We start from the raw sequence: 26,404 nt of genomic DNA on the forward strand, positions 1-26,404 counted from the left end.
TGTAGAGGGTTTCTGGGAGCCCTGAAGGCAAAATCCACTGTGTTTTGCAGACAGATTGCTCCAAGCCCATGCTGAGAGGCATCTGCTGACAACACAGCTGGTTGGTGAAGTATTGCAGCACCTAGTTAGAACATCTTTCAGCTTAGAAAACGCTTTATTTTCTGTTTTTGTTATGAGACAACAGAAAGAGCATAAACAGTGTTTTGTTTGTAGCTCATTAATACTAAAGTTACCTGCTAACCAAGTGAACCTGAACTTCTGCACTGTCATGCTGAACGGCTCTGACTTCATATTCCGCAGTGTTAAAGTACATTTAACAAGATTGCCAGTTGCCTCCAAGTCAACTTTGGTCTGGCTCCTCCTGAACCCCTTTTTCTTCCTCTGGCAGAGGCTTCTGTGGATTGATGCATAAACACACCAATACTGATGGTCATCATCAACAACATGGACTACAGAGACTACCTGTGACTGCACCTGGATAACTTGGCAGTCTCTGAATGGAACCGCTTAGTACTGCAAGTAGCTAAACATCACAGTACATACCGTTTTTTTTTTTAAGCTATTTTGCTCTGTAATCTGGGACACTGGACTTGAAACAATGCTAAGATTACAAAGTCTGCCACCTGACCTCAGTCCAGCCAAGGTCTATAAGGTTTCTGTTGGGTGTTCCAGTTGCTGAAAATCAGACAGAAGTTCAGAAACCGGGATAACAAGAGTCAGTTGATGTCTATATGTGGCCCTGTTCTGACTTAGCATTTAAAAGGAGGCACTGAGGACACAGCTAAATAAATGAAACAGTTAAGCTGACATTATCATTTGTGATGAAAGAAGCACTACATTCGGAACAAATACAAACTAGAAGTATCTTGACTAGTGGTCAATCAGGAACTTTTCCCCTTAAATATCCAAAAGAGGTGAAATCCGATTCTTGTTCAGTGACAACGATCTCTACACATGATGGACAACCACCAATCAATACAGCAGGTTAATAGTAGTTTTTTTTTTTTTTTTTACAGAGAGGTGATGTGAAACTGGTTTGTTCAGGTTCTGTTCCAGAGGTAAGATAAAGACATTCAAAATCAAAGAGACGTGTAACAATCCAAATGCTCATGCTAAGAATCCAACCTTGGAACATCATTACCTTGCTTAACTTGGTGTTGTGCATAATGTCTGCATGATTTCAGGCAATTATGAATCCTCATCAAGAATACGGATCAAGAAAATTAGCTCAATTAAGCTGATTTGACCAAGGAACAATGCCATATGGAGCAGGGAAACAAATGGGGGTAGTTGGGGGGGGGGGTTATAGTAATTAAAAGTAAAATAATGAGGAATTTATTTAACTGGTTCCCCATACACCAGTAAGTGAGGATGTGGAGTTGTAATTAAAAAGTCCTGTAGTGCTGGCAACATTCTCTCCCTCTTGGTTTTAATAACGACAAGGGCTCCATCCATCTAATTAAATTTGCAAATGAATTCACAACAGTGTGGGTCCCTGCAAACTAGATAGTTCTCATAATTCAGTGATAGGAAAGGAAAAGGAAAAGAGGAAGAAGTAGAATAGAGGAGCATTCCTCTTAACAAAAAAAGGAAACTTCTGCACAAATAGGACAGTAATTAATGGACTGCACTTCTATTGTTATGCTGAGACTAGCAATCAGGCCAGGACCCAAAAGCAATAACCCCCAAGACACGCTAGGAGTAACTTAAAGTCTTTTAATGAACCAAAAATTACTGTCCAGGGAACAAAACTCAAACAACCACGCAAAAATCATCCACGCAGGAGAAAAATACTCAGAAACCAAACGAAAATACAAAACGCTCCTATATGCAAACAGAGGAAACCAAGGTAAGTCCATGAGGTGAGGAAAAAATGCAAGGCACAGGTACGGGAACAAACATGGGGAAGACACAGGCTCGGATACACACTCAAGCATGGAAACAGACTAGGGCACGGACACAGACCAACCGACAAGGAAATAACGAGATTTAAATACACAAGGCAATGGGCAACAGGTGAAACCAATTAGGGCGGGGCAGACAATCACAAAAGGAGGAAAACAAGACAAAGACAGGAAGTAGAACAAGAGAAGATACACAAGGGCCATGATTTCAAAATAAAACAAGAACAGTGAACAAAACTTAACAAGAGTCAGAGAGTCCAAAAGAGAGTTCAAAACATAACCAAAAGAGTTCAAAGAACCGGCCCCTTAGGGGCTAGTCAGAGTGCTATAGATGCTATAGAGTGCTATAGCATCTATAGCATATATATTCTGCCAGTGCCAGGGTGAGAAAAAAAGCCAGTGTAGAGCACTTCACCTGCCTGGCATGTACAATGGCATGTCAACATGTCTGCTCTCTGTGCAGATGGCAACAGAAAACGGTGCCAATTTTTGTGAAACAACGAACAAATCATGACAATATAATCTTTCTTAGTCCATTAAGGAACCATATTTTTAATGGCACTATTGGGGAGGGGTGGTGGCACAGTTTTTGGCACTGTCACCTCACAGCAAGAGGGTTCCAGGTTTGAGTCTGGGCACTCCTGTGCGGAGTTTGCATGCGCTCGCTGTGTAGAGGGCTGCGTCAGGAAGGGCATCTGGCATAAAACAACGTGCCAAGTATGAAACATGCAAATCATCAGTCTCGGATGATTTGCTGTGACAACCCCCTAACAACATTTTGATGGCACCATGCATTGCCATGGACACAGATATACAATATTTTGTTAAGGAGATCAGAGGAATCTGTGATGCCGGTCAAACTGTGTATTAAACTGCAAGAAGAGCAAGCAAGCTAGGTTAAGAGGACCTGGACATGGCTGTATGCAGATTCAGGGTGCTACTCAGGGCCCTCAACATGTACAGCAGGTAAATATTTGCCTGTCCCCTGCATCTGCTTTAAGTAGAGCTTCAGGTTACCACAAACAGACAGTTCTATTGCACAGGTATTGTTTGTTTGAGACCATTCCTTTCTTACTTCATTTCTTATTCATCTCTTTCATTTTCTACATATATTCGTTTGTACTTCGCTCATTGTGCCCACACAAACAAGTACACAACAAATTATGGCAAGTGTTGCACATCATCTACTCAGAAACCTTACAAAGCTCTTAGTATTTTCCTAATATGACAATACATTTCTAAAACTGCATGCAAGAGAGAGCAGGGGAAAGAGAACATAGCACGGTGCAGGTCCTGCAAAACAATAATAACAACAAGACTAACAACAGGGAGAAGACAATAATAGGACTAATAATAATCATTAATGAGACTACTAATGGGGGCAGCAGGTGGCCCACAGCCCAGGAACACATGGATCAATAGAGCTGTGACTCTGTTAGCCTGTCTACAGAGCTGAAAAGAAACCTGGGGTTGTTTTTATTTTTCTTCTATTAATGAAGAGATATGCACGTACTGCATTTCATGAGTTTTCAACGATTCCCAGAGACCTCAAAAAACTGTTTTTGTAAAACGGAAACCAACTCACAAAATCCAAGATGGCTGATTTCATGTCTGATAAAAAAAAATAATTTATAGACAGTAAATGTAGAGGGATGAGAACAATGATCCGATCAAATTTTATGAACACCCAAGCACCTTTATCCCAACATGACATGCTGATTTTGGTAGGCATTTTTGCAGACTGGTATTAACGTGGTCCAAGCCCCCTGACCAATTCACACCTTGTGGTCCATCAAGGCGATGAAAGTTGGACCTGCAGGCCCATGCGCGTGATACAAGTCTCTGAGAGCAGCACAGATGACTGTGACATTCCACCAAATGTGGAACATTTCTGTATACTATTCAAGTGCTGTATTCAAGAAAGCATTGTTAACCCAGTGTGGGATAAAGCCTGGACCTGGAGTAGAGGGAACCGGTTCTGGGGTAAGCGATCCAACAGTTGCATGGGTCCGTAAATGCTACATGCAATAATTTATGAAGATTTGACTTCAACCTAAGATGAGTCCAAAAATTAAGGTTTTGCGTATTATTTGAGTTTGTGTAAACGCGCCACCTAGTGGCAAAGATGCTGCAAATTTTGTACAGAACCTCAGTGTGGCACAGCAAACAACTGGCCCACTTCTGTCTTACGTAGGTGATACAACATCACTTCCTTTGTATGAGTACGGGTCTTTATCTTATCCTTTTTTTTGCATTTTTCTGACTTCTTTCTAACTTTCTAACTCTTGTAATAAGTTGTGATCCTGAGACATGCAGATGGTACACAAAATACACATTTGAAGTTGGTATCGCAAACTTTGGAGCTGCCAAAATTAGGGATTCTGTTGCTTCCTCTGTCGTCCTTTTCTGGGTTGTTTTGACCCTGAACATACACAAACACACAGTGCACCCTGGGACTTTTGACAGTTCCTGTGTGTGTGCGTGTGCATGTGTGTGTCCTTTGATTGATGAACCCTATTCCAAATGTGTTTTCATCCAAATCAGTGGGAGTTTAAGTGCCATGTGCATGTTAATACCAAACAAAACATTAGCTGGAGCAGTCCAATTGCGCTGACTCCCTCTCCCCTCTGATTTCATCACTCATCTCTCTGTGGCTCCACATGACTCCAGGACACAGAGGGGTGGAGATGGAGGGGAAAATGGAAGGCAGGCCCCGTTACACGCTGGCAATTTTACACACACATGCTGCTGTGACATTTCCACAGCCTTTCTGAAAACTCCATTTTATCCGCTTTGGGTTAGTGACTCTGGATTCGCCCAGAGGTCTTTTAGATTTTGTGTTGCATTTTTGAAATTGAGTGACAGTTGTAAGTTATTAATAAAATCAAGCCTAAATATATAAATAATATAAATAATAATCTCCTCCTTTCCTTGATTCTCTTTGTTTCTGTTATGGGGTGGTAGCCGAGAACACAGGGAAGAGGACCCAAATGCAGGCACACAGGAGGACTGATGAACAATATTTTAATAACAACAAATAATAAATCACTGAGGAATCACTGAGGAGCTAACCAGGCAACAAGCAGAGACTTAAATACAAGAGGTGACCCACATTAGGGTGACACAAGCAATGTAGCTACAAAATGCAACAGGAAATACTAAACAGAACACAAAACAAAAACACTATGGGCACCGATCATGACAACATGTCAATAGCACTGATAATAGTCTTGAATTTTTAAGATTTCTGATCCAGGTTTAGCGTGAAAACACTAAACTTTGAAGTCGGTCTCTTGTTTTCCACAGAAAGGCATCCAGAGAGATATGAGCAACATGGAGCTGCCATTAGCTCCCCATGGCTCTGTGAGCTGCCGCTGAAAAGCTGCAGATGAAATCCGCCTCGGGAGAGAAGCCGAGGGTCTGCGGTGCTTCTAATGGCTTGATGTGGCACCCTGACTGTGTTCATTTCAGAGTAAACCAAGCTCATCCTCTCCCTACTGGGCAGCTAATGCAATTACTCCCTTGCATCTGCAGGGGGCTCCCTCTGGTTCCATCTACGCCACTGCTGCACTCTTTGTGGCTTTCAGTGTGTGTAGCCAGGGAAGTGTGCGTACGAGTGTGTGTCTGTATGCAGTGTGAAGGCAGAGGTAGAAGCTGGGACTGCTAGGTCTCATGCTCACGATTTATGGTTAATCAATCATGGTACCGTCTTAATGACACCCTGCTGCTTCCCTAATGTCTTCTGGCAGAGGCTGCCCGCCACTGGCACAGAGCTCATGCAGGCACACATATGGTCGCCTCAAATGAGTGACAGGACCCCTTTCATGCGCGCCTCCCTGCATGCCAGATGCCATCAGCCACATACAGCCGCTGCTGGCTAGGACTGGAATGATGGCTGAGAGTGGAAAATGAGAAAAGAGAGAGGAGGAAGAAAGTGATGGAGAGAGTAAAAGTACACGGATGAGGGAGGAAAATGTTTTCTCCAGTTTCTTTGCTGGTATGATAGTGTGATACAAACATTTGAAGAAAAGTGAAATGAACTCAGCTGGCAGGCTTTGAGTGAGGGGCTGGAGGGCAAGAAAATTAAAAGTGGCTCATGCTACAGTTTGTCATCTACTGACCTGCATTTTGATTCTCCCGCAAAAGAAGTATGTGACAGTGTTTATGGGTGCAGTCACAGCCCATGAAGATCATGACAAACCGAGGAACTCCACCAGATTATATGACAATAAATCTTTGGTATGCTGAAGAGTCATGGAATGTAATTAAAAACTGTTGTTATATACAATTTTGAGGTACTTGAACTTTACTCAAGTATTTCCATTTTCCATGTATCGACAACTGTTTGTGATGATATTTCACCAAAAAAAAGCAAAGATCAGAGAACGGTCCAAAAAAAATGGACTCATTCATCTCCTTGCGACCACTCCCCCCCCCCCCCAAAGGGTCTGCTGAGGGGGGGGGTTCACATCTGACATGTTGATGCATCGTCTATTCACATCATCTGTGATAATATATCAGTCATCAAGAACTTTTACTTTCCATACTTTGAATTGAATTCATTTTGCTGCTAATACATCTGTACTTTCACTTCATTAAGAGTTTGAACGCAGCACATTTACTTATAATGGAGAATTCTTCACAGTGTGGTATCGCTGCTTTTACTTAAATAGATACTTAAGTGCAGTATCAGAGTACTTCTTCCAGGAGACAGAGGAAAGTTCATGTTCCTGCAGTGAGTTTGCTTTTTGTACTGCAGGGAAATGAATGGAAACCAATGGCTGCCTGTAGCAGAACAAACCAGTAGAACAAAACTCACTATGGAGGGTTGCAGTGTAACTGTGTGACTGTGCTAAAACACACAAAGCCACTTGTATTGAGTGAAACATGAAGGACCCTGGACAAGAGACCGAATGATCTCCAGTAACAGACATCATCAGCTGGCTGTGAGCAGCATCCACTGGGGAAAGGTCAAAGGTCACCAACCAGGCGTCAGTGGATGACCACGCTCATGTCACGTGATAATGTGGTAAATGTTACTTTGTAGCTGGTTGAGGTGCAGAATTTTAGAACTTTTTTTAAACTTAATCTTTTATAAACAGTCAGTTTAGTCAAGTGGTTCCCAAACTAGGAGCTGGGGCCCCTCAAACAGGCCACAAGATAAATCCAAGGAGGACCTGAGATGATCAATGGGAACAGAAAGCATCTGCTACTGTGTGTGAATCTGCGTGTGCTTTTTGGGCTTCGGAACAGTAACTGGGTAAATGTACTGTCAACATTGCTGAGATCACTTGCTGCCGTTGGGATGGTTTGGGGGAAAAAAATGAAAGCTCTTTGCATCCTGGCCCCTTCAGCTATACAGATAATAACAACTGGGCTGTTTCTATGTCCATTTGCAGCTGCAGTCAGAGGCCCATCTGTCCACTGGAGCGCAGATACAACCCCTCCCCATCACCCTCTCTCAGTCACCAACACACACACACACACACCCTCCTCCTCCTCCTCCACAGAAGTGGCAAATGAGATGCTCTGGAACTAAAAGAGTCATCTATCATCTGAGTAAAGACACCTCGCACTGCAGTTAGACTGAGGAGAGTGAAACTATAAGACTGAGGCAGTTCATATGCATATCAACAGAAACAAAACATTTTTTTCTTATGATATTATTTTATGTATTAGTACTAAATATGTAGAACACACCATAAAAAGATTCTACACTTCTACCTGAGAGCCTTTTTTCCACTGATGTTTGCTGGAAATGTTCTTTTAGAGAGCAAACTGAACACATTCGGAACTTTTCTACTTCAAGGAAACCACTGAAGAACAGTTCAGAAGAATCATTTCCATTATTCTGTGAGTCTGAAGAGTGTGAAAGTCTGATTTCTAAAAATACATTTTAAGATTTTAAGATACATTTAAGATTTTAAGTGATATTTGTAAGATTAACCATCAGTCACGGGACGAGTGGATTTGAATTCTGACATCTTTTTTCTAGCCGGAATGAATTACTTTAGAAGCATTACTGCTGACACCGCATCATAATTATGTAATGTGTAGACACACAAAGTTAGCAATTAGCTGGTGAACACTGTGGAGCATTTAGCAGCTAAAGAGCTAAATATGTTTCCTGGTGGAAACCAAAGCAGAGCAAAAAGAACTGGGTCAGACTTCACAGATGCCTCTCTCCAAAGATCCCAACCAGTGACTTATTTCCCTCCATATATAAGGTACATTTTTAGTAAACTGGGGTTTAATATCTGGACACAGGGGATTGAACCACCACAACACCATGCAAATCAGCTTTGTCAGCGATTGTTTTTGTGTATCTTACATTATGATCATCATTTGGGCAATAATGAGAAAGTGAGGGGATTATTTCATGTTGGCATGATGACATTTTATCAACAATGTCTTACTTTACCTGCTGTGTGTTGCAAATTGCAGTATCAAATTGAAATACTAGTTTGAAGATGGCTGCAAATTTTTGTGAGGTTATGCGAATCCTAAAGATCTCAGATATGTGCAATGAAAACAGATGCACAAAATCCAAAATGGCTGACTTCCTGTCTGCCCAAAACAATGTTAGAAAATATGTATGACCAGAGGGACGGGAACAATGATCCCACCCAATTTTGGGAACATCCAAGAACCTTTTTCCCAACATGACCATGCTTTGGGGGGGTACTGTGGAGCCAGCTGAGCCCACTAAAGAACTTTTTAAGTTCTGATGTATGTGCCAGAATTGGTTTATATCCCAAGCCCCTTAGAAATGTGTTTCCACAGCATAATAAAAATAAAAACAAAAATTAAAATCATCATCTTTCCAAAACCATGGGTTCCTTACACCTTTGGTGCCAGGGACCGTTTCAGCCCTGGTGCCATTGGTGCTTGGGCCCTGATCTGAGGTTGTATATAACAGAACACTCAGACAGGGTGACATTTACAGCCTCCACTAACACTGTAACTGTTCTACAGCGACATAGAAGGGTCTTTGGTTTCCTTTGGTTATTATTGCTTGAGTGATAAAGACGGCCTAGCACGAGGTAGCAAGCATACAAAGTATGTGTTTCTAGTATTTAACTATAATATGATGCTGCCACCTACTGGAGGCAGTTCATTTATGTCTCACTTTCTTAGAGTCTTCTTTGTGCTTTGTCTACAGGGCTGTGATCTAGTGGAGCTAAAAAAAAAAAGTCTGGAAATAACTTCCCTTACATTTTAAAATATAATGTCAAGCTCTGAATCTGAACAAGACACACACTCTAACACAAGCTTTACTACGTGCTGTTGTTAAAGCTTCCTGAAGTTTTAGTTTTTGAAGAAACCATACAAACAGAATCACTCTCAGTCATATACATTTTAGGAAATAATCACTTTATTTTGGGTATGCCACTGTTGGCTGTCTTGTCACATACGTGGCATAATGGTACAGTGTTAAGTTTCAGTTTTATACTTCCTTTATATAAATAAAGACGTTCAAACAGTGCACAGCCTCTAAAATACAGAGCATTCAGTCTTCAGACCTTTTCACTTTTTCACAGTTTATGTTGCAGTCTGATGCTAAAATCATTTTTGATCCATTTTCCATTCAGTCAATCAAACACTCAGTTATGACAATGATTGATTATGGGAGTTGAAATGAATTGAAACATTTTATTGATTAAAGTGAAGGAGTCTGAAGCCTTTCTGAGTTCTCTGTACCCAGCTGTATTTTTCATACAAAAAACAATCAGAAAACAAGTGTGAAAAAAATCCCCCAAATCATACGCAAATAATATATAGTATTAATATGCAGACTCATAAACTATCACAGAGGCCTTGTTTAATCAAGGCAAAAAATTTAATTTACAGAGTTAAACATCTGCCTTCATTAAAATGACCATGAAGTCAGAGTAATAACTGGGCTGGCAAAAATGCTCTGTCTAACTCTGAATATTACAGTCCTCTTCCTGGTCAACCCAAATAACCTGCATCCTCTGCCAGAAACTCACACACAACAGTCATTCTATTAAAAAAAAAAAAAAAAAGTTGTTGTACAGATTTCCAGCATATGTCCACCAAAATGTGAAATGTGTAGTTTATTAGCTGGAAAATAAAGTCCTGTGTTAGCATATTAAAAAGTCCGAACCTGTATGCTTCAACCCACACTAAAACACTCGATCAAACTCGGTCTGACTGGTGGTCGCTGGGTTTCTGTTCTGATTGGGCTGCTGCTGGGGCATGTGGCCCCTCCGTCTGGGCGGGGCCAGATATTCAAACATGGACGTGTTGTGGGTGGAGAGCATGTTCTTCAGGTCTGACGGCATGGGGTCGGACCAGAAAAAGTCGTGGTTGAGCGCGTCGTCGCTGTCAGTGCGTTGCGCCGGGTCGAGGACCAGGAGCTTGTCGATGAGGTCAAGAGCGTACGGGTCCTTGACGTAAGCTTTGAGACGATCCTTCACTTTCCTCTTCTGGCCTTTAGGCAGCTCCATCTTCTGATACAGCTCGTATTTCTTATCCACACCAGGCCACACCTGATGGAAAGAAAAAAATATATAAATATGGTTCAAGAAGAGAAGTACTATGTAACAACCTCAGTTGAAAATTAGCGTTCCTTCGTGTGATCCCATCTTACCTCTGCAGTTATGGAGCCGCAGAGCTGGCTGATCAGAGTGAGCTGGTGCTGCTCCGTGTTGCCCTGCATGATCGGACTTCTGGTCCACATCTCAGCCATGATGCAACCCGCTCCCCACAGGTCGATGGGAGGGCCGTAGTCTCGCTCACCTACCGAGAAAAAATAACAAATACGTCGATAAACAAGACACCGTCTCTCACCAATATCAAAATCAGTGTGATGTATGCACTGGATCCTTTATATAGCAGTAACAGTGCACACAGAGTCTCATGTGCCTCTTACCTAGCAGCAGCTCTGGAGGTCGGTACCAGAGTGTGACCACGCGGTTGGTGTAGCGGTTCCCCTGGCTGTTTTTAGCCAGGCTGAAGGCTCGGGCCAAACCGAAGTCAGCCAGCTTCAGGACACCGTCTCTGGTGATGAGCACGTTGGCAGCCTTCATGTCTCTGTGAAGGATCTGATCCAACAGAAAGGCCAGGTCATGATTAAGACCATGAGACAGTGTAGTAACTGAAATTAATAAATGACAAGTGGTTTTTCTTGGGTTTGAGCAGTGACAAGATCAATGTTCTTCATTTTTTTTCCAATTAATCTGTGGTGTTGTTCTGCTTTATGGTGCAGGAAAGCTCTCAAATAGCATCGAGTAGCATCTAATTCTACACTGGCTTCACATTTCACTGTTTTAGATTTAATTGTAAATGGAGAAAGTTTCCATTTCTGTCCTTTAATCTACAACCACTAACCCATAATGTCACAGTGAAAAGAAGTTTTTGCAAATTTTTTTGCTAAATTTATTAAAAATCAAAGCTGAATTCTCCCATTTACACAAAGTATTCAGCCTTTTTGGCAGCAGTTACATCTTCAAGTCTTCTTGGGTGAGTCTCTACGAGCTTTAAACGCCTGGATTTGTGCAGTTTATCTCATTCTTCCTGACAGATCCTCTCAAGATCCATCAGAGTGGACGGGAATAAGCAAGAATTCAGCTCTTTTCACAGCTTCTTTGTTTTGAGCTTTTCATTTCAACACTTTTCAGAGAGAACGGAGCGCTGTTTCACTGAGATGTAAATGTAACAACACCCTCTGAGTCCATTCAATTTCATTTCCACAGGTGGACTCCAATCAAATTCCAGACACATCTCAAAAGATAATTAAAGCAAAGAGGAAGCACCTGACCACAATCTGAAGAGCCACTGCAAAGGATCTCTCTCTTCCTCTCTCTAAACAGTTTTGCTTTGTTGTTATAGATCACAAAGTGTAAACCGAGGGCTGAAATTGAAAAGTGATCTCCCAGGTATCAGCTTTAGCTATAAGGAAAACAGGTTTTATTTATTCTGGATCCCAAAATGATGTTAACTAGATGATACAGTACCAGTGGAAATGGGGTGATATTCTCCCACATATTAGAAAAATAACTGGGAATTTAGTTGTGCAGTAAAAATTGATGGTGGGATCAGCTTAAAAGATGTGTGCCAGTTCAATAGTCACCTTTCCTCACAGCTCTCTAAATAAAAAAAAAAAAAAAAAGGTGTTTCACATATATTTCTGTTTCAGATTCTAAAGCTGTCGACGATGTTCGGGTGAAAAGAACCAGTGGATCCTCACCTTATTTCTGTGGATGTAGTAGAGTCCATTAAGGAGCATCTGCATGACCTTCTTGATCTCTGCCAGGGTGAACTTCACGTTGGCGTTGCTCAGCAGCCCCGCCAGGTCGTGCTCGCAGAAGTCAAACACAAGGTAGATGCTGCCTTTGTATCTATTGAACTGAGTAGCTTCAAGAACAAAGAGAGAGAGAGAGGGGGAAAGAAAAAAGAATGAAACACATCCACCAGAAAACTAATGTTCCATAACATATGCTTGCCTGCTTCTGAATAATTGGAGCATGATGTATTTTGGCAACAAGTGACCTAAAAAAATATATAACAGCACAAACTTCTAGACTGGAGACGTGTGGCACCAACCTTTGGTTCTGCAGATCTCAATCAGATTGACCACGTTTTCGTGTTTGAGCAGCTGAAGGATTTTGATTTCTCTCAATGCTGTGATTGGAAACTGAAACAAAACAAAAGGTTAAAGTTAAACTACACTGTGAGTACAGAATGTATGCGACAGCCTTTAATCTACAGTAACTCGACTACATGAAGAGTTTACAGCAGGCTTTTCATTGGTGGGGGGGGGGGGGGGGGGGGGGGGGGTTACATTTTCCAGTTAAATCATCATTTCCATCAGGAAAGAAAGCCCAAACAAAATGATGACATACTGCCTTGGTACACAGGAAAACAACATTTAAGCAGAGAGATGGTCAGTAAACAAACGGTTTGAAACACACACAGACAGTGTGCTTATCTATGATAAACCCAGCTGAGTAATGTGTCAAAAAAGACTATTTAAAAGCGATCATAATCGGCCATCATGTGACACCTTCCCCTCAGAAGAAAGAATTAGAAAAAAATAAACAGATGGTGAGTGGAAACCAGTTGGAATGACAAAGGAGAGCCAGAAAAATTCAAGAAGGCTGTGAGCAAGATTTGGTAAACTGAATGGTCTCTTACCCCTTCCTTCTCATTTTCCATCAAAACTTTCTTCAGTGCGACCTTCTTCCCGGTCTGTCTGTGCTTCGCTTTAAACACCTCCCTTTAAAAGACAGAAAACATAATTACAACACAGGAGACGGTGAACAAATACAGCACTTTCACTTGGGTGACAATTACATTTTGAAAAGTAATAAAAGAAATGGATGTAAATGCTATTCTTAAAGGACTTTTCATCCTTACTGAACAAGTATTGTAAATGTCTCTTCCTCCGTGCTATAGGAGTCATACAGTGCATATTATCTATGACTTCATCCCTCTATTAACAAATGCACAATCCTCCAGGTTTCATCTATTTCACAAACTAAGATCCACATTGATGGAAGAAAAGAAAACCTCCAGTGTTTACCTGTTGTCTTGTGTTCTCCTCATTACTACCGTTAGCTATTAGCACAGCTAACATTAGCTAACATTCACACATATAAACACAGGGTAAATTTTGCGTTTGAGATCGTGTACTACTCACCCAAAGGTCCCCTGTCCTATTTTGGCCATTTTTTCATATTTGGAAAACTCGTCGCAGAAAGGAAATTCAACTCCATCGTAGTATTTGGACATGATGGCGGCCTCCCGGTCGGGCCTGGAGAAGAGACGTTTCTCTCAATATTAGGGCATTGATGTTTAAACACAAACTATACATTGGTATGGTAATTAAAGTGTTGAAAATACAAATATTTCACAAATAAAGCTGTTAATTGCTTTATTCTTACTTTTCAGCCGCGCCGGCGTTGCTTGCTCTCTCTCGCTGCATCTTCTTCTTGTTCCGAGTCGCCTGATGACGTATGTTGCGTTTAAGTACAGCTCAGTCTTCCCACCCTTCAGCTGTGTAAAGAAAGGTTTCATGAATTCATCAATATCATCATAATAATTCACGAAAATATAGATACCTCATCCACGTTGTTTACACAGGCTGCAATTCAATAACCCACAACAGAAATTAATTTTTTAGTAATTCTTTGTGGTTTTGTGATGGAACGAACTGAAAGCGACACCTGGTGACTCGGAGTAGTAGTGCCACTCAAAATGTGAGGAAAAAGTTTGAAGTTTGGAATCTGCTTGTTAATCTTTGTGTGTTACTACACTCAGTGCAGAGGCAGACAGAGTGATGAATGGACACAGAGGCAGCTCTGTGTATCATGATGTCATGACAGTATAAGGACACGACTGCACGTGCAAGTCATGGTTAGGAATGTATAGGACAGGATATTAAAATATAATAATTTTTACATATGCATCACAATGAAAGAAAATAATCATAACTTCCCCTTTAGGCCAGAAGATCTCTATTGCCATCTCTAATCAACACTTTTATTTTATCCGTTGGAATTGATTTTATTTCAAAGTGAATCTTTGAAAGGTCAAGTTTTTAAGATCTTTTCAAACTGAGTTCAATTCAAACACATGTACAACCTACAAATCCAAGGTGCGATGCTATCTGTGCAAAGTATTTCACCACAATTTGAAAAAAAAAAAAAAAAACACTTACCCTTTAACATACTAACTCTTAACAAGATTGGCTCAAAGTCTCTTAAGGATCCAAACAGTCTGAGAGACAGTCTGCTCCTAACAGAAATTTCATTTCACATGACCCAGTTTTTGCAATAACAGGACCACTGTTTGAATTATTTAGCTGTTCTGCATTCTTACAAATGATCATTCCTAAGTATGTTATCTCTTCTTGAACTGGAATCATATTAGAATCTGACAGGTTACACTGGGAATAAGATAAGTTTATCTAAATTTATCTTTAAACCAGACACAGTAAAGTCACTGATACAAGATGTTGCTTTTGGTGCTTGGTTTTTGTCTTATAGAAAAACTGCAGTATCATCTGCTAACTGACATCATTTGAATTCCCTTCCCATTGTATTTACTTCTTTTTAGCATGAGTAGTTAATGTAGTAGGTCTTCACTTTCCTATGCAAAATCTGTCCTTGTTTTGGTTTGGGGGGGCGGGGGTGGACGTCCTCGTGACGTCATTGCGTCACTGAAAGCAACCTCCCTAATTTGGCTGCCGCTTCCTGTGACAACTCAACGCCCCATGATGGTGTGCATGTGGCGCGTGTTGCAGAGGGGTTCCGCGTTTGCCTCGCGGCTCCGGGAGCAGGACTGGGCGCGCGGGTTGGCGGGTCTTTCAGTCAGATATTACACTACCAAGACAGCACCTCACATACCAGGCATGGAGTACCAGGTAAGCTGTGTCACAGTCTCTTCTGCCCGTCTTTGCACCGGCTGCTAACAAGCTAACGAGCCACTAGCAGCGCGAGTGAAGTTTGTACCGCAGCTGTGAGTAAATGCACCGTTTTGAAATGGATAGAAACATGGCTGACATGGCTGACCGCATGAGACTACATTCACTTTAGTTGGCGTTGACAAGCCGAGCGACCGCAAAGTGGCAAGTTAGCTGCTGTCTGCAGGGAGACTGTTGTGAAAAGTTGCGGTGTGAACAGGGCTCACAGCGGACTGACAGCTGTACTCGATGTTATGGCTCACTGACTGGCTGAGCGTCAAAGTGCAGAAAGTGCTAACATGTGCTCTAAACGTCTTCTTTGAAAGTTTTGACTCGGGCCTGTTTCACGTCGTGTGTAAACTTTGATGCTGCCACTTTGTCTGTAATAGACCTGAATGTACTGTATCTGTGTGAAGATGATACTGCTTACTGTCCATGACTGTCTGAGCCACAGAACTTCCAGCAAACAGGTAACCTCCAGGGTATGTTCCTTAAAGGTTCCCTGGAGGTTAACACACCATTGTGTGTTATTATTTATATCATAAATCAAGATTATAGCTAATATCTCAATTATATATCATTATTTATGTAATTGTCATATGTTCCTACCTCTTCTGCCCAGTTTTTGCATTGCATGTTATCTAAATATTTCACCTTGTTACTGTGTGACCTGTGTTTGTTTCATGTTTCACAGTTTCAGTGTGCAAACTCAATGCAAAATGCTAAACTCTTAATTTGGGGCTTGAGATGTCACATAGCATGCAAAATGAAAAGAACTGTACCAAATGAAGGAATACATTTGGCATTTTGTTTATCTCAGCAGCAGTGCACACACATTGATGATGATCATTTCAATAGCCCAAAATATTCATCATTATATACATTATGAACAATGTTATGTTCATGGAAAGTTGTGCGACCAATGCAATTAGGAGCAGTGCTGTCTCTGTGCTGTGATTCCCTCTCAATCCAGTCCCTCAAATAAAACTGCTGTGCTGTAGAAAGTCACACAGCTGATGGGAGACTGCTGTCTTCCGGGACCTTTGAGAGAAAACGTAGATTAGATCCAGGTCTGGAGTTACTTTAAAGGACTGTGGTGCAAAGGCTGTTGATAAAGACAGATTGATCATATCCCGAAAGAAGTGCTAACTAAGGGTAAACTTTCCTAAAGGAGCCTAGTTGGGATTGTGCTTTAGCTGCCGACCACCTGAGAGGAACTAAAGACAGTTACAGGGAATCCTTCTGCTACAGCAATAGACAGTTGTCACACAGTCCAAAGTGTATGGTGCCATATGTATTTTGGGGTATGAGCTAGTAAACCGTAACAGTAGCGTCAGGACATCACAGACAATAACCTCAACCCTCTGGGAATATTTCTTCTCGGTTCAGAGAACAATCCTCAGACCTGCACTTGTGCCGTTAACAGAACATCCCCTAGTAGTAGTTTCCTGAACATTTGCCATCTTATTTTAAAAAGCAGGGACTTAACTGAACCGGTGCTTTGTTTTCCAGGCACGCTGTGGTTATAAACATGTCACTCTTTTGCTCTTGCCACAGGATGCCATTTACACTCTGAACACCCTGCAGACCAATGCCAGCGCTCTGGAGCAGGTACGACGAGAGCGGAGCCACCCTCAGTTGCAGCTCCAGGCTATGAAGGGCTTCTTGGAGCGAGCCGGCCTCACAGTGAGTCAATTGTACCAGCTCACAAAGCACACGGGGGCATGTTTGTCAAATAACCTCAAGGATTACAAAGTGTTATTGTTGTCTGATGTGATAGAGTTCTTATTTGCTTACTCTTACTATTTCTTATCTACATGTGTGTGTTGTGTTTCAAAGGTGGAGGAACTAGACCATCTCAATATTATTCATGTGACGGGAACAAAGGGCAAGGTGAGCTGACTGAAGGACATGCACACATGTTTTCAAACATGCGTTAATTCACTAAAGGAGCCTCAGACTGCTGTGACCAGAACAGCTGTCCGAGCTTGGCCTCTTACGTGTCCGTGTTTTCCTTTCAGGGGTCAACGTGTGCTTTCACTGAGCAGATTTTGAGAAGTTACGGATTCCGCACAGGATTTTACAGGTAAAACTACCGTGAGTGAATAATATTAACATGATTTGACAGTGAAGGATGGGACTGAAAAAAAAAAGCAGAGACACAGTTGCTTTGTCAGACCATAAAAATAGTAGACTACTGCAGTCTGTAACTACATAACTGACCAATCATAAGACCCTCCTCTGTCCCTCAGGGACTCAGTCACAGCTGAAGAAGAACTTGGACAAACTTAAGACAGTTTCTTCCTCTTCAGGAACTAATGACCTGGAACTTCAGGTGTGGTCTTTGGCCGCACTCCATTTGGCTGTACCTCTTGCCATTCTTGTTATGTAGTGGTATGCAGGGCACAAAGCAGCACTGTGCTGGTTGGGTTTGGTGTGCACCCAGTGTCTCGGGGTTTGTGTATTTGTTTCCACTGCTGTTTCCATCACTGTTCTGGGAGCAAAATATGATACTAAATCTAAGCTCCATCTACTCTCAGTCAGTTTATTTCGAATTATATGCTGTTTTAATGTCGTGTGTCATTACGTACATTTGTTTATATCATGAATGTGGCCTCTCTAGTTGTGAGACATCCTTCGTGGCTTGGTACAGATCTATTTCACAGACCTGCAAGCAAATGTCATGGTTAACATTTATATTTCTGTGCTTTAGCATGGTAATTATTTATTTAATTAAAGTTTTATTTGATTTTCCTTCTTGGTTGCAGTTCCCCCCACTTGGTACAAGTCAGGGAGAGGATTCGAATCAATGGACAGCCCATTGGAAAAGAGCTCTTCACTAAATACTTCTGGCAGGTTTACGGACGGCTGGATGAAACCAAGGTAGGTCCTGTAAACGAGGCCCCTTTCCCAGTTTAAATCTAGTGGACTACTGGACTGACTGGAAAGAAACTACCCCTGGTTTCTCATTCACTTCACTCAGGGAGATTACTCAAGAGAGTATAACCTTTAATCATCTAAAAGTCACAGCAGATATTCCAATCAGTGTTTTTCCTGTGGTATTATGTGTATCCCGCTTGCGTTCTCAGCCTGAGCAGAACTTCAGCCTCGGCTGTGTGTGTGATCCGTGTCACAGGCTGTAATTGATTCCAGGGCCAAATGAGACCCTTCATGTCAGAAGGAGCGTGACCCTCATGTGACAGTGTACTTTGGTCACATTACTACTATTCAGTGTACCATTCAGCTCCAAGTTAAATATTTTGGACAGGCTGATTCTTTAACACTCACTGTGGGACATGGAGAAGTCACGCCGCTCTGAGACGAAGACAAAGAATCTTGATAGAAATGTTTTAGCATATGCTGCTGTGGAAGACCAAACTACATACCATCTAAATAATTTGAAAGCTGCTTTAGTCAGAAATATCCCACACATAGGAACTTTAATATACTGTATGTGTATGGGTAAGTATGTACAAGAAATAAAAGTGCTGCGATAATGTGGTGGCCACGGTGGTCTCATGGCCTACATGGGGTGTCCTGTCACACCCGTTTACTGATGTATATTATTGCAACGAAACTTAGTAGACACTGACGCAGTGGTTTTGTCCTTGTCTTTGACCTCCTCAGGATGCCCACGGAGGGACGATGCCGGCATACTTCCGTTTCCTCACTATTTTGGCCTTCCACGTGTTTCTTAAGGAGAAGGTACGCAAGCAGCTTGCTTGCTGTCTTTATTCGCAGCCACTAAATGTTTCTCATACCATAGGCAGCATGGATGTCCTCAGAAAATGTCACAGCGGTCTGGTCTGTTGTGTTTCACGTGTCTTGCTCTGGATCAGTTGTATTATTTTAAATTACTCAACCTTGAATTAAGACATCGCTGTTCTTTGTTCAGGTGGATCTGGCTGTAATTGAAGTTGGAATTGGTGGAGCGTATGACTGCACTAATATTATAAGGTAAGATGAATAAAGAAATAATAAAGAGCATCAGATGTTTTTTATAGATGAGTTCGAATGGTTTTGCTGTTTAAGGTTTTGTGCTCCCTCTGGTTTTTAAACAAACAGAGGCAAGTTTATCATGAAATAACTACATGATAAATATTATAGCTTCATTTTAACTGAACAAAGATTCTTTGTGGCGACAGAATTCCTGACCGTGTTGATGCTTTTACTCTGATTCCGTCACTGCAGCTAAGAATTGTTCATTGAAACGAAAACCCTCTGTCATTAGTAAAAATCCACGTACGATTCTAAATGAACGTTTGAGTCCGAGTAAGTCTCTGATTTGGCAGCAGAAACCATCTGACATGAACTTTTTTTTTTCTTTTTTTTTTTTTATCTTTATCACATGTTCATAACTTAATAATTCCTCGTTCACAGTAAATCCTCAGTCTGACTTTATCAATTATTTCTGGTGGTTCTTTTCTATTCTAGTCATGTGATCATGTTCACATTTCACCTTTGGTGAATATCAGCTTTGCATGTTGATAACTGAATTTACCTGCAGGTATCACTGTTTCTTCTCATTTCATATTAAGTACTTTATCCATGGTTCTGACAATGGTGCTTGTTGTTAACACTCAGCCTCTTTCACATGAATGCACTTGTGGCCGGGTGCATTAACCCAGAGTTAACTGAACCAGTGGATAACCAGGGTTGTAGTAGAGGTGATACAGGACGGCCAGTGTTAGGCTCAGTGAAGCCAGAGTCTTAGATTGTAATTGTCGTAATAAAACGTTACGCAGTATTTACGCAGTATTTATTCCCTCTGTGGTTGTGTCTCAACAGGAGGCCGTGGGTGTGTGGCATCTCCTCTCTGGGTATAGACCACACTCAAATTCTTGGAGACACCATTGAAAAGATCGCATGGCAGAAAGGAGGCATCTTTAAGGTGCGTTGGCACCGTTCACATCAGAAAAGTGTTGTGTGATTGGACTAAATGTCGGAAGTAATATGACAAAAATGACTCACTAACCTTTTGGTACTTTCAGCTTCATACTACAGTTTTCATCAGCAGATGGAGTTTGCTCTGTTGTCATGGAGATGGGTAAAAAGTGCAGTTGGAGTTTTTGAGTTGTAGCCAGGAGTTTGGGCTGAATAATGACATGTTGAAAGCAGAATAAACTCCATCCACTGATTTATTTATTTATCTATCTATCTATCTATCTATCTATCTATCTATCGAGTCTGGTTGCTAAGTAACAGATGCAGATAATAGTCTTGAGAAGTTCAATTCATGTTAGTTCACTCTTTAGAAACCAGCATACCTCACCTCCAAGGCAAAATTTCTCTGACCATCAAGTCTGTTGGAATCGAGTTTGAGAACAACTCATAAACTGTGGACACTGTGGACAGACCTCCACAGACACCTGGCACCATCATAGCTTATACGGCTGACGGTTTAATCATGTACATGTGTTTTTTTTACAGCCGGGGGTTCCTGCCTTCACAGCCAGACAACCAGAAAATGCCATGGCAGTGCTCAAGGACAGGGTCAAAGAGACAGCAGTAAGTGAGCGCTCTAACTAGTACAGCTTCTTTCAGTCAGTCTGTTTGAAATGTCTCCTCTTGGTGCTTAGTTGTATTCAGCACAGTCTAACCCAGTGCTTCTCAGTTGTAACCTGTTGTTATTGTTATAGTGCCCTCTGTGGGTGTGTCCAGAGCTGGAGGACTATCAGACGGACTGTGGACCTTTGCATCTGGGCCTGGCGGGGTTGCACCAGCACTCTAATGCCTCCCTGGCCCTCCAGCTGAGTCACACTTGGCTGCAGAAAAGATGTCTATTAGGTGAGACTGTGTCAACGACAAAGTAACAAATCCAACTAGACCTGCTAGGCAGGTATGAATAGGGTCCAACCCCCCCCCCCCCTGTGCAATTTGTACCTAATGGAATGCACATGTTCTTCCACTGTCGTACGGGCACTCTTTATGAATGTATATAGAAAATAAAATCAGTTTTAATAAAACACAAAGCTTTGTCCATAAGCTACGTTATGTTGTTGAGGAGATTCTTGACAAAAATCCATCACGTCAACAGATGGAAGAGGACAGATGTCATGCATGCCATGTCTCTAGTTTTCACTACAACCTGTTTTTCTCTCGACAGATAAGAACTTTCCTCCCACCAGTGCTGAGAACACAGGTGTACTCCAGGCCACTTCCTTCAAGCCCAGCCCCATCATGGTGAAAGGTGAGTCTTCATCTTCTTCTTCTTCTTCTACTTCTGCTTTTGGCTGTTCCTGTCAGAGACACAGACACAGCAAATCATCTGTTTCTCTGTGTGTTATTCGCTTCAGCGCATTGTTGCTTGTCTGTACTTACTGTACGTAGATGAAACTCAGATCACATACTTTATCTCTGGAGAAATGTTCCTGTTCTGTTTCTGTTTGCTCTCAGGGCTGGCGGACACGGAGTGGCCTGGAAGGAATCAGACTCTGAAACACGGAGCAGTCACCTACTTCCTGGATGGGGCTCACACCATGCGCAGCATGCAGGCCTGTGTACACTGGTTCAGAGAGATTGCAGCGCAGCATGAAAGGAGCGCAAGGTGAATGTCTCTCCCTCATCACACCACCTATACCCATCAATCCACTTAATACAGGTTCAATAGATTGAGCACTATTCTCTGCTAATGCTAATATGCTAATACTTACAGACATTTTCTGACCTGTGTTTGTGTTGTAGTGGCCCCGTGGCCAGAGTTCTTCTGTTCAATGCCACAGGGGAGAGAGATTCAGCAGCCATGCTAAAACTGCTGGTGGTGAGTTCAAATGCTTCCCGGCATTTGGTTTATTTGAGCTAATTTCATTTTAATCAGCAGATTGTCTATGATCACTGGAGGGTTGATCTTCAGTGTTATTCCTACACTGTAAGTTGTTGTTGATAAATGTTGCTGTTTGGAAAATAGCTCATTTGAAATGCTTGTTGCATCTTGTGTTTCTATTCAGCCGTGTCATTTTGACTTTGCTGTGTTCTGCCCAAACATCACTGAAGCCATCGCCTCCTGTAATGCAGGTGAGATCGCTCCGCCTGTTGTTTTTAGCTGTTCACAGTGAACTTCCCCCATCAGTTTACACTCAGTAACCCATAATAACAAAGTGAAACGTATTTTTGACAATTTAGTAAAAAATGAAAACTTGAAACCTCTCATATCCAAAAGTATTCAGAACCTTTTCTTCAGTACTTTGTGGAGTCCCCTTCAACAGCAGTTGCAGCTTCCAGTCTGGATTTGGGCGGTTCTTCTCATTCTTCCAGGCAGATCAGATTGGTTGGGAAGCATCTGTGAACGATTCTCTACAGATGTTCTATGGGGTTTAAGTCTGGACTTTGGCTGGGCCACTCAGGGACAGTCAGAGACTTGTCCTGAAACGTTTCCTTGGCTGTATGCTTCAGGTCATTGTCTCGCTGAAAGATGAACCATCACACCAGTCTCAGGTCCAGTGGACTCTCGAGCAGGTTTTCAGTTCAGATTTATTTATATAGCTCCAAATCATAATACATACATGATTCCTAATAAATTGGCAAAAATGTCACTATGTCATATGGGTTCTCAAGTGCAGATTCAGCACTGCAAAGTGAAAGGGTTTGAATATTTTCTGAAACCACTGTAAAGGAATAGTTCCACCAGAAATACGCACGTCTGTTTTTATTTCTGAGAGCAGGACGAGAAGATGGATATCCCTCGTGCTCATGAGTCTAGTTCTGATGCTCACTAAGCTTTAAAATAATTTGGACTCACTGGGTGTGAGTGTCGAATGGGCGTTCTGACGCCCAGAGACTCCAACGGTAACAGGAAGTAGTCATTTCAAGTGACATAGCAAAGTGTCTGAATACTTATGTCAGTGTGATACTTCAGTTTTTTAATAAATATGTAAGTGTTTTTGAACCACTCAGGTGTTTGTAACACTATTCCAGGTTGAGATGTTTAATTGTTTTTGTGTTAAGAAAAAAAAAACACAAACCTTTGGCTCTTAACCTGTCGTCCTGTCATTCCCTCCTCTCTCAGACCAGCAGAACTTTAACGTCTCGGTGGAGAACATGTTGACTCGCTGCTTGGACAACGAGAAGAGTTGGCGTCTTCTTCACAGCAAGGGGGGTCACGAAGGTTTGCAGCTGCTGATCGAGGACAGCCTTCCCCTGGTCCCTGAAAAGAAAGCAGAGACCCTGGTCTTCCCCTGCATCCTCAGCTCCTTGCAGTGGATTACCCAGGGCAGGGATTCAGTGCTGGCAGACCCAGCCAAGACCGGCTTAGCGGTTAAACCCAGCATCATGGCCAAAGCTGCTCCACTCTGCGACGCAGCCGAGATCCACGTCCTCATCACCGGGAGCCTCCACCTGGTGGGAGGAGTACTCAAACACCTCGACCCAACTTCCTCTAAGTAACTGGGATCATTTAGACAGTTTGAATAATAAATGGGTGCTCTGCTAAAAAGATCATTTCTGTCTGTATAGATGAGGGGTTTTGTAGTGCCAGCTTTTTTTATTTTATATGTTTACCTGAATGCCTTTATATGGAAAAACTGAATTAGCTGCACCCAGGAATCGTTGTAGTCTTGGTAGCTTCTCTACAGCAGATGACGCCAAGAGTCAGCCAGTTTGGACCAAGGCAGCTCTGGGCTTCAAAGCAAGCCTCAGCTTCACACAGAGCCTTAAAGGTGACCACACAAACGTGTGGAGCCCACATCTTTAAGTCTTACATGAAAGCCAGATGTGTTTACAATGAACTGCAGAGGGTACATTCATGTACATGTGTGTGTGTGTTCTTCAGTGATGCCACCTGGATGAACTGAAGTGGTACAATGGTTTTTACTTTTACATGATAATACATTTATGCAAACATGGCAGTTTAATGGCCACCAGAAAGTGCTACAAGGAAATTTTTTTTTTTTTTTTTTTTTTTTTTACATATGTGTGAAACACTTGACTCTTACCTTTCACTCTGTTTTTTTTTGTTGTTGTAATTTTAAATGAAAACCAGTTTGCACAGCTTCTTTTATTTTGTCACTCTTTGATAGTGTGCGTCATCCACATGGCCTCGTTATTTCTGCGTTGTACATGTTTGAATATTCTAACACTACTGCTGGCATCAGGTGAATTCATGTAACTGACAATCCGAGTTAGTGTCACGTATTTTACACTGGAATTATATTTAATTTGTCCTTAATTTAAATCTATATTATCTATATTAACCATGATACATGTGGTAATTGTATGTACGTATAATGGTGAAAGACATTGTAACCTTCATCTGAGTCTTAGTGTTGTCATGGCAATCCATCTAGTGAAGCAGACCTGACGGAGGTCCTCTTCTTCTCAGGTGGTTCAGCCACATCCCTTCACCCTCTGACCTCTCTTTTTTTTTTTTTTAATTCACTTCCAGTATAAAATAAACTACACTGACTTTTTTTTTTTCCCCTTCAAGAACTAAAAAGCACTTAAATCGAACATACCATTGTAAGCAGTGCTCACAGTCAATTAAAAAAATGTGTATATATGGAAATTTTGAAAAATTTTGAAGATTTAATTCGTTCACTGTTATTTTATTTTGTGTGTGTGTGTGTGTATGTGTATAAATCCTTGTGCTCACCACAGACAAGCAGACCTTAGACTCTAATAGAGCATGTTTTAGACATATTTGTAGAGTTTTGACACTACCTGGAGACAGATCTCTGTCCATTCTGCTTCTGTAAGACTTGCAGAGAGACATTGGCTGATGAGCCATGTGAAAAGAGAAACATAAAACATCAAGGTTAAAACCACAAATGTGGTTTTATGTGGCATGTGAACAGACAACATGCATATATGTTCCTTCTTGCTGATGTTGCCATCACTTGGGATTACTACATCTATCACTACGTCCTTCTTCTGCTGTTTGTCCACCACTGCTATGTCAGCTTGGTTAGCCATTACCAGTTTGTCAGTCTGTGTCTGGGAGTCCCAGCTAAGGATCTTAGCTCAGTCATTAGCTCCACCACCTTCAGAGGTGCATCCAACGCCAATATATACAGACCAACTAAAACACACAGGGAGAGGTGGAAGCTTTCATGGACAGTGTTTGGTGCTTGTTCCTTCAAAGACAGAACAGATTTGCAGTTGTACTTGTTGCTGTGGTTCAGCAGATGGAGCTGTTTGTCTCATTAAAATGTCCAGCCCCCCGCCCCCGCCTAAATCTGACCCCGCCCCACTCCACATGCTGCAGCGCGGGGGGGGGGGGGGGGTGGTAGAGACAGAGCAGCAAAAAAACACACTGCTGGTAACCACAGCAACTGGAAAGGAAACAACATGTTTACATCAGCAAGCAGCCAAGAGACAACAAAAGATTTGCAACCGCGATGATCATCATTTTACTTGTGCGCAGCTTCTCTTCCTCTCTGGTGCATAAAGTGTTCCAGTCTGTACACTGTGGATGATGTAAACACCAACACATAAGCATGTTTACTGATTAGAGAAAACAAACAAGCGGAGACTAAATACACCATAAATGATCAAACATGTTCTCTGTCGTCTTATTTCTTCTCTGTACACAGTGTCAGAGCTTTAAACAGAGGCTGGCTGCTCTCCTGCAGGGTGAGTCAAATAATTGCATTGAATGCCAGCAGTTCTATTTTGCTCTGTCATCAAAGCAAGGAAGGGTGTGGCTGCACACAGAGGGCTCACTGTAAAAAATTTTGATACTGTCTGTGCCCTGGTTTTAACCTGTCAGGAGATATTGTTGTTTTGTAGTTCAGCTCTTCAGCAGCTTTGGCAGTCCCCCCTAACCTGACCAGTGACCTACGTCTAAAACCCTCAACAACCCCCATAACCTGAAGGATCTGATGGGCAGAGCTTTCTCTAGGTGTACATAGGAGAGAAGGCAATGCCTATCAGACTGAGGTCAGGGAATAATCTCTTCACACGCTCTGTAACTGTTGCGCTCCAGCTGCAGTAAGCTAGCCTCAGTTACTGTGCCAGACGACATCTGTTTCCTTTTACCTTCACAATAACTGCACACGGGACACTGGAACAAAAAGAAAACATATACTTATTAACGTACAACTGTAAGAAGGATGGATTTATGTATGTCGGTATGAAG

General features: G+C 41.9%; 2 protein-coding genes across 2 annotated transcripts; one reads left to right on the plus strand and one right to left on the minus strand.

Annotated features, from left to right (window-relative positions):
• Positions 1–9,259: 9,259 nt before the first annotated feature.
• cdk9 (cyclin-dependent kinase 9 (CDC2-related kinase)) lies at positions 9,260–13,902 on the minus strand. The gene is made up of 8 exons (XM_041059812.1): positions 13,814–13,902; positions 13,570–13,683; positions 13,065–13,146; positions 12,474–12,564; positions 12,118–12,284; positions 10,801–10,972; positions 10,519–10,667; positions 9,260–10,417 (listed from the first exon to the last, which is right to left on the minus strand). The coding sequence occupies exons 1-8, from the start codon at positions 13,852–13,854 to the stop codon at positions 10,052–10,054; spliced, it is 1,182 nt and encodes a 393-aa protein (XP_040915746.1). The 5' UTR covers positions 13,855–13,902; the 3' UTR covers positions 9,260–10,051.
• A 1,242-nt stretch (positions 13,903–15,144) lies between these two features.
• On the plus strand, positions 15,145–25,554 carry fpgs (folylpolyglutamate synthase). The gene is made up of 15 exons (XM_041059651.1): positions 15,145–15,294; positions 16,891–17,019; positions 17,173–17,226; positions 17,355–17,419; positions 18,102–18,216; positions 18,961–19,038; positions 19,229–19,290; positions 20,122–20,224; positions 20,764–20,841; positions 20,973–21,120; positions 21,440–21,523; positions 21,730–21,880; positions 22,018–22,093; positions 22,281–22,347; positions 23,339–25,554. Exons 1-15 carry the CDS (start codon positions 15,145–15,147, stop codon positions 23,713–23,715), a joined length of 1,737 nt encoding a protein of 578 aa, XP_040915585.1. The 3' UTR covers positions 23,716–25,554.
• Positions 25,555–26,404: the final 850 nt, after the last annotated feature.

Source organism: Toxotes jaculatrix, chromosome 16 (genome assembly GCF_017976425.1).
Source record: "Toxotes jaculatrix isolate fToxJac2 chromosome 16, fToxJac2.pri, whole genome shotgun sequence".
Taxonomy (NCBI): Eukaryota; Metazoa; Chordata; class Actinopteri; family Toxotidae; genus Toxotes; species Toxotes jaculatrix.

What these genes read in the sequence shown, in the direction of transcription:
- cdk9 (XM_041059812.1), bottom strand. Translation starts at nt 13,854, where the DNA reads ATGCAGCGAGAGAGAGCAAGCAACGCCGGCGCGGCTGAAAA. An exon ending in TGGAAAATGAGAAGGAAGGG is followed by an intron (nt 12,565 to 13,064) that starts GTAAGAGACCAT and finishes GTTTTGTTTCAG; the next exon opens with TTTCCAATCACAGCATTGAG. An exon ending in ACTACATCCACAGAAATAAG is followed by an intron (nt 10,973 to 12,117) that starts GTGAGGATCCAC and finishes CTGTTGGATCAG; the next exon opens with ATCCTTCACAGAGACATGAA.
- fpgs (XM_041059651.1), top strand. Translation starts at nt 15,145, where the DNA reads ATGATGGTGTGCATGTGGCGCGTGTTGCAGAGGGGTTCCGCGTTTGCC. An exon ending in TTCCGCACAGGATTTTACAG is followed by an intron (nt 17,420 to 18,101) that starts GTAAAACTACCG and finishes TCTTGGTTGCAG; the next exon opens with TTCCCCCCACTTGGTACAAG. An exon ending in CAGCCCCATCATGGTGAAAG is followed by an intron (nt 21,524 to 21,729) that starts GTGAGTCTTCAT and finishes GTTTGCTCTCAG; the next exon opens with GGCTGGCGGACACGGAGTGG.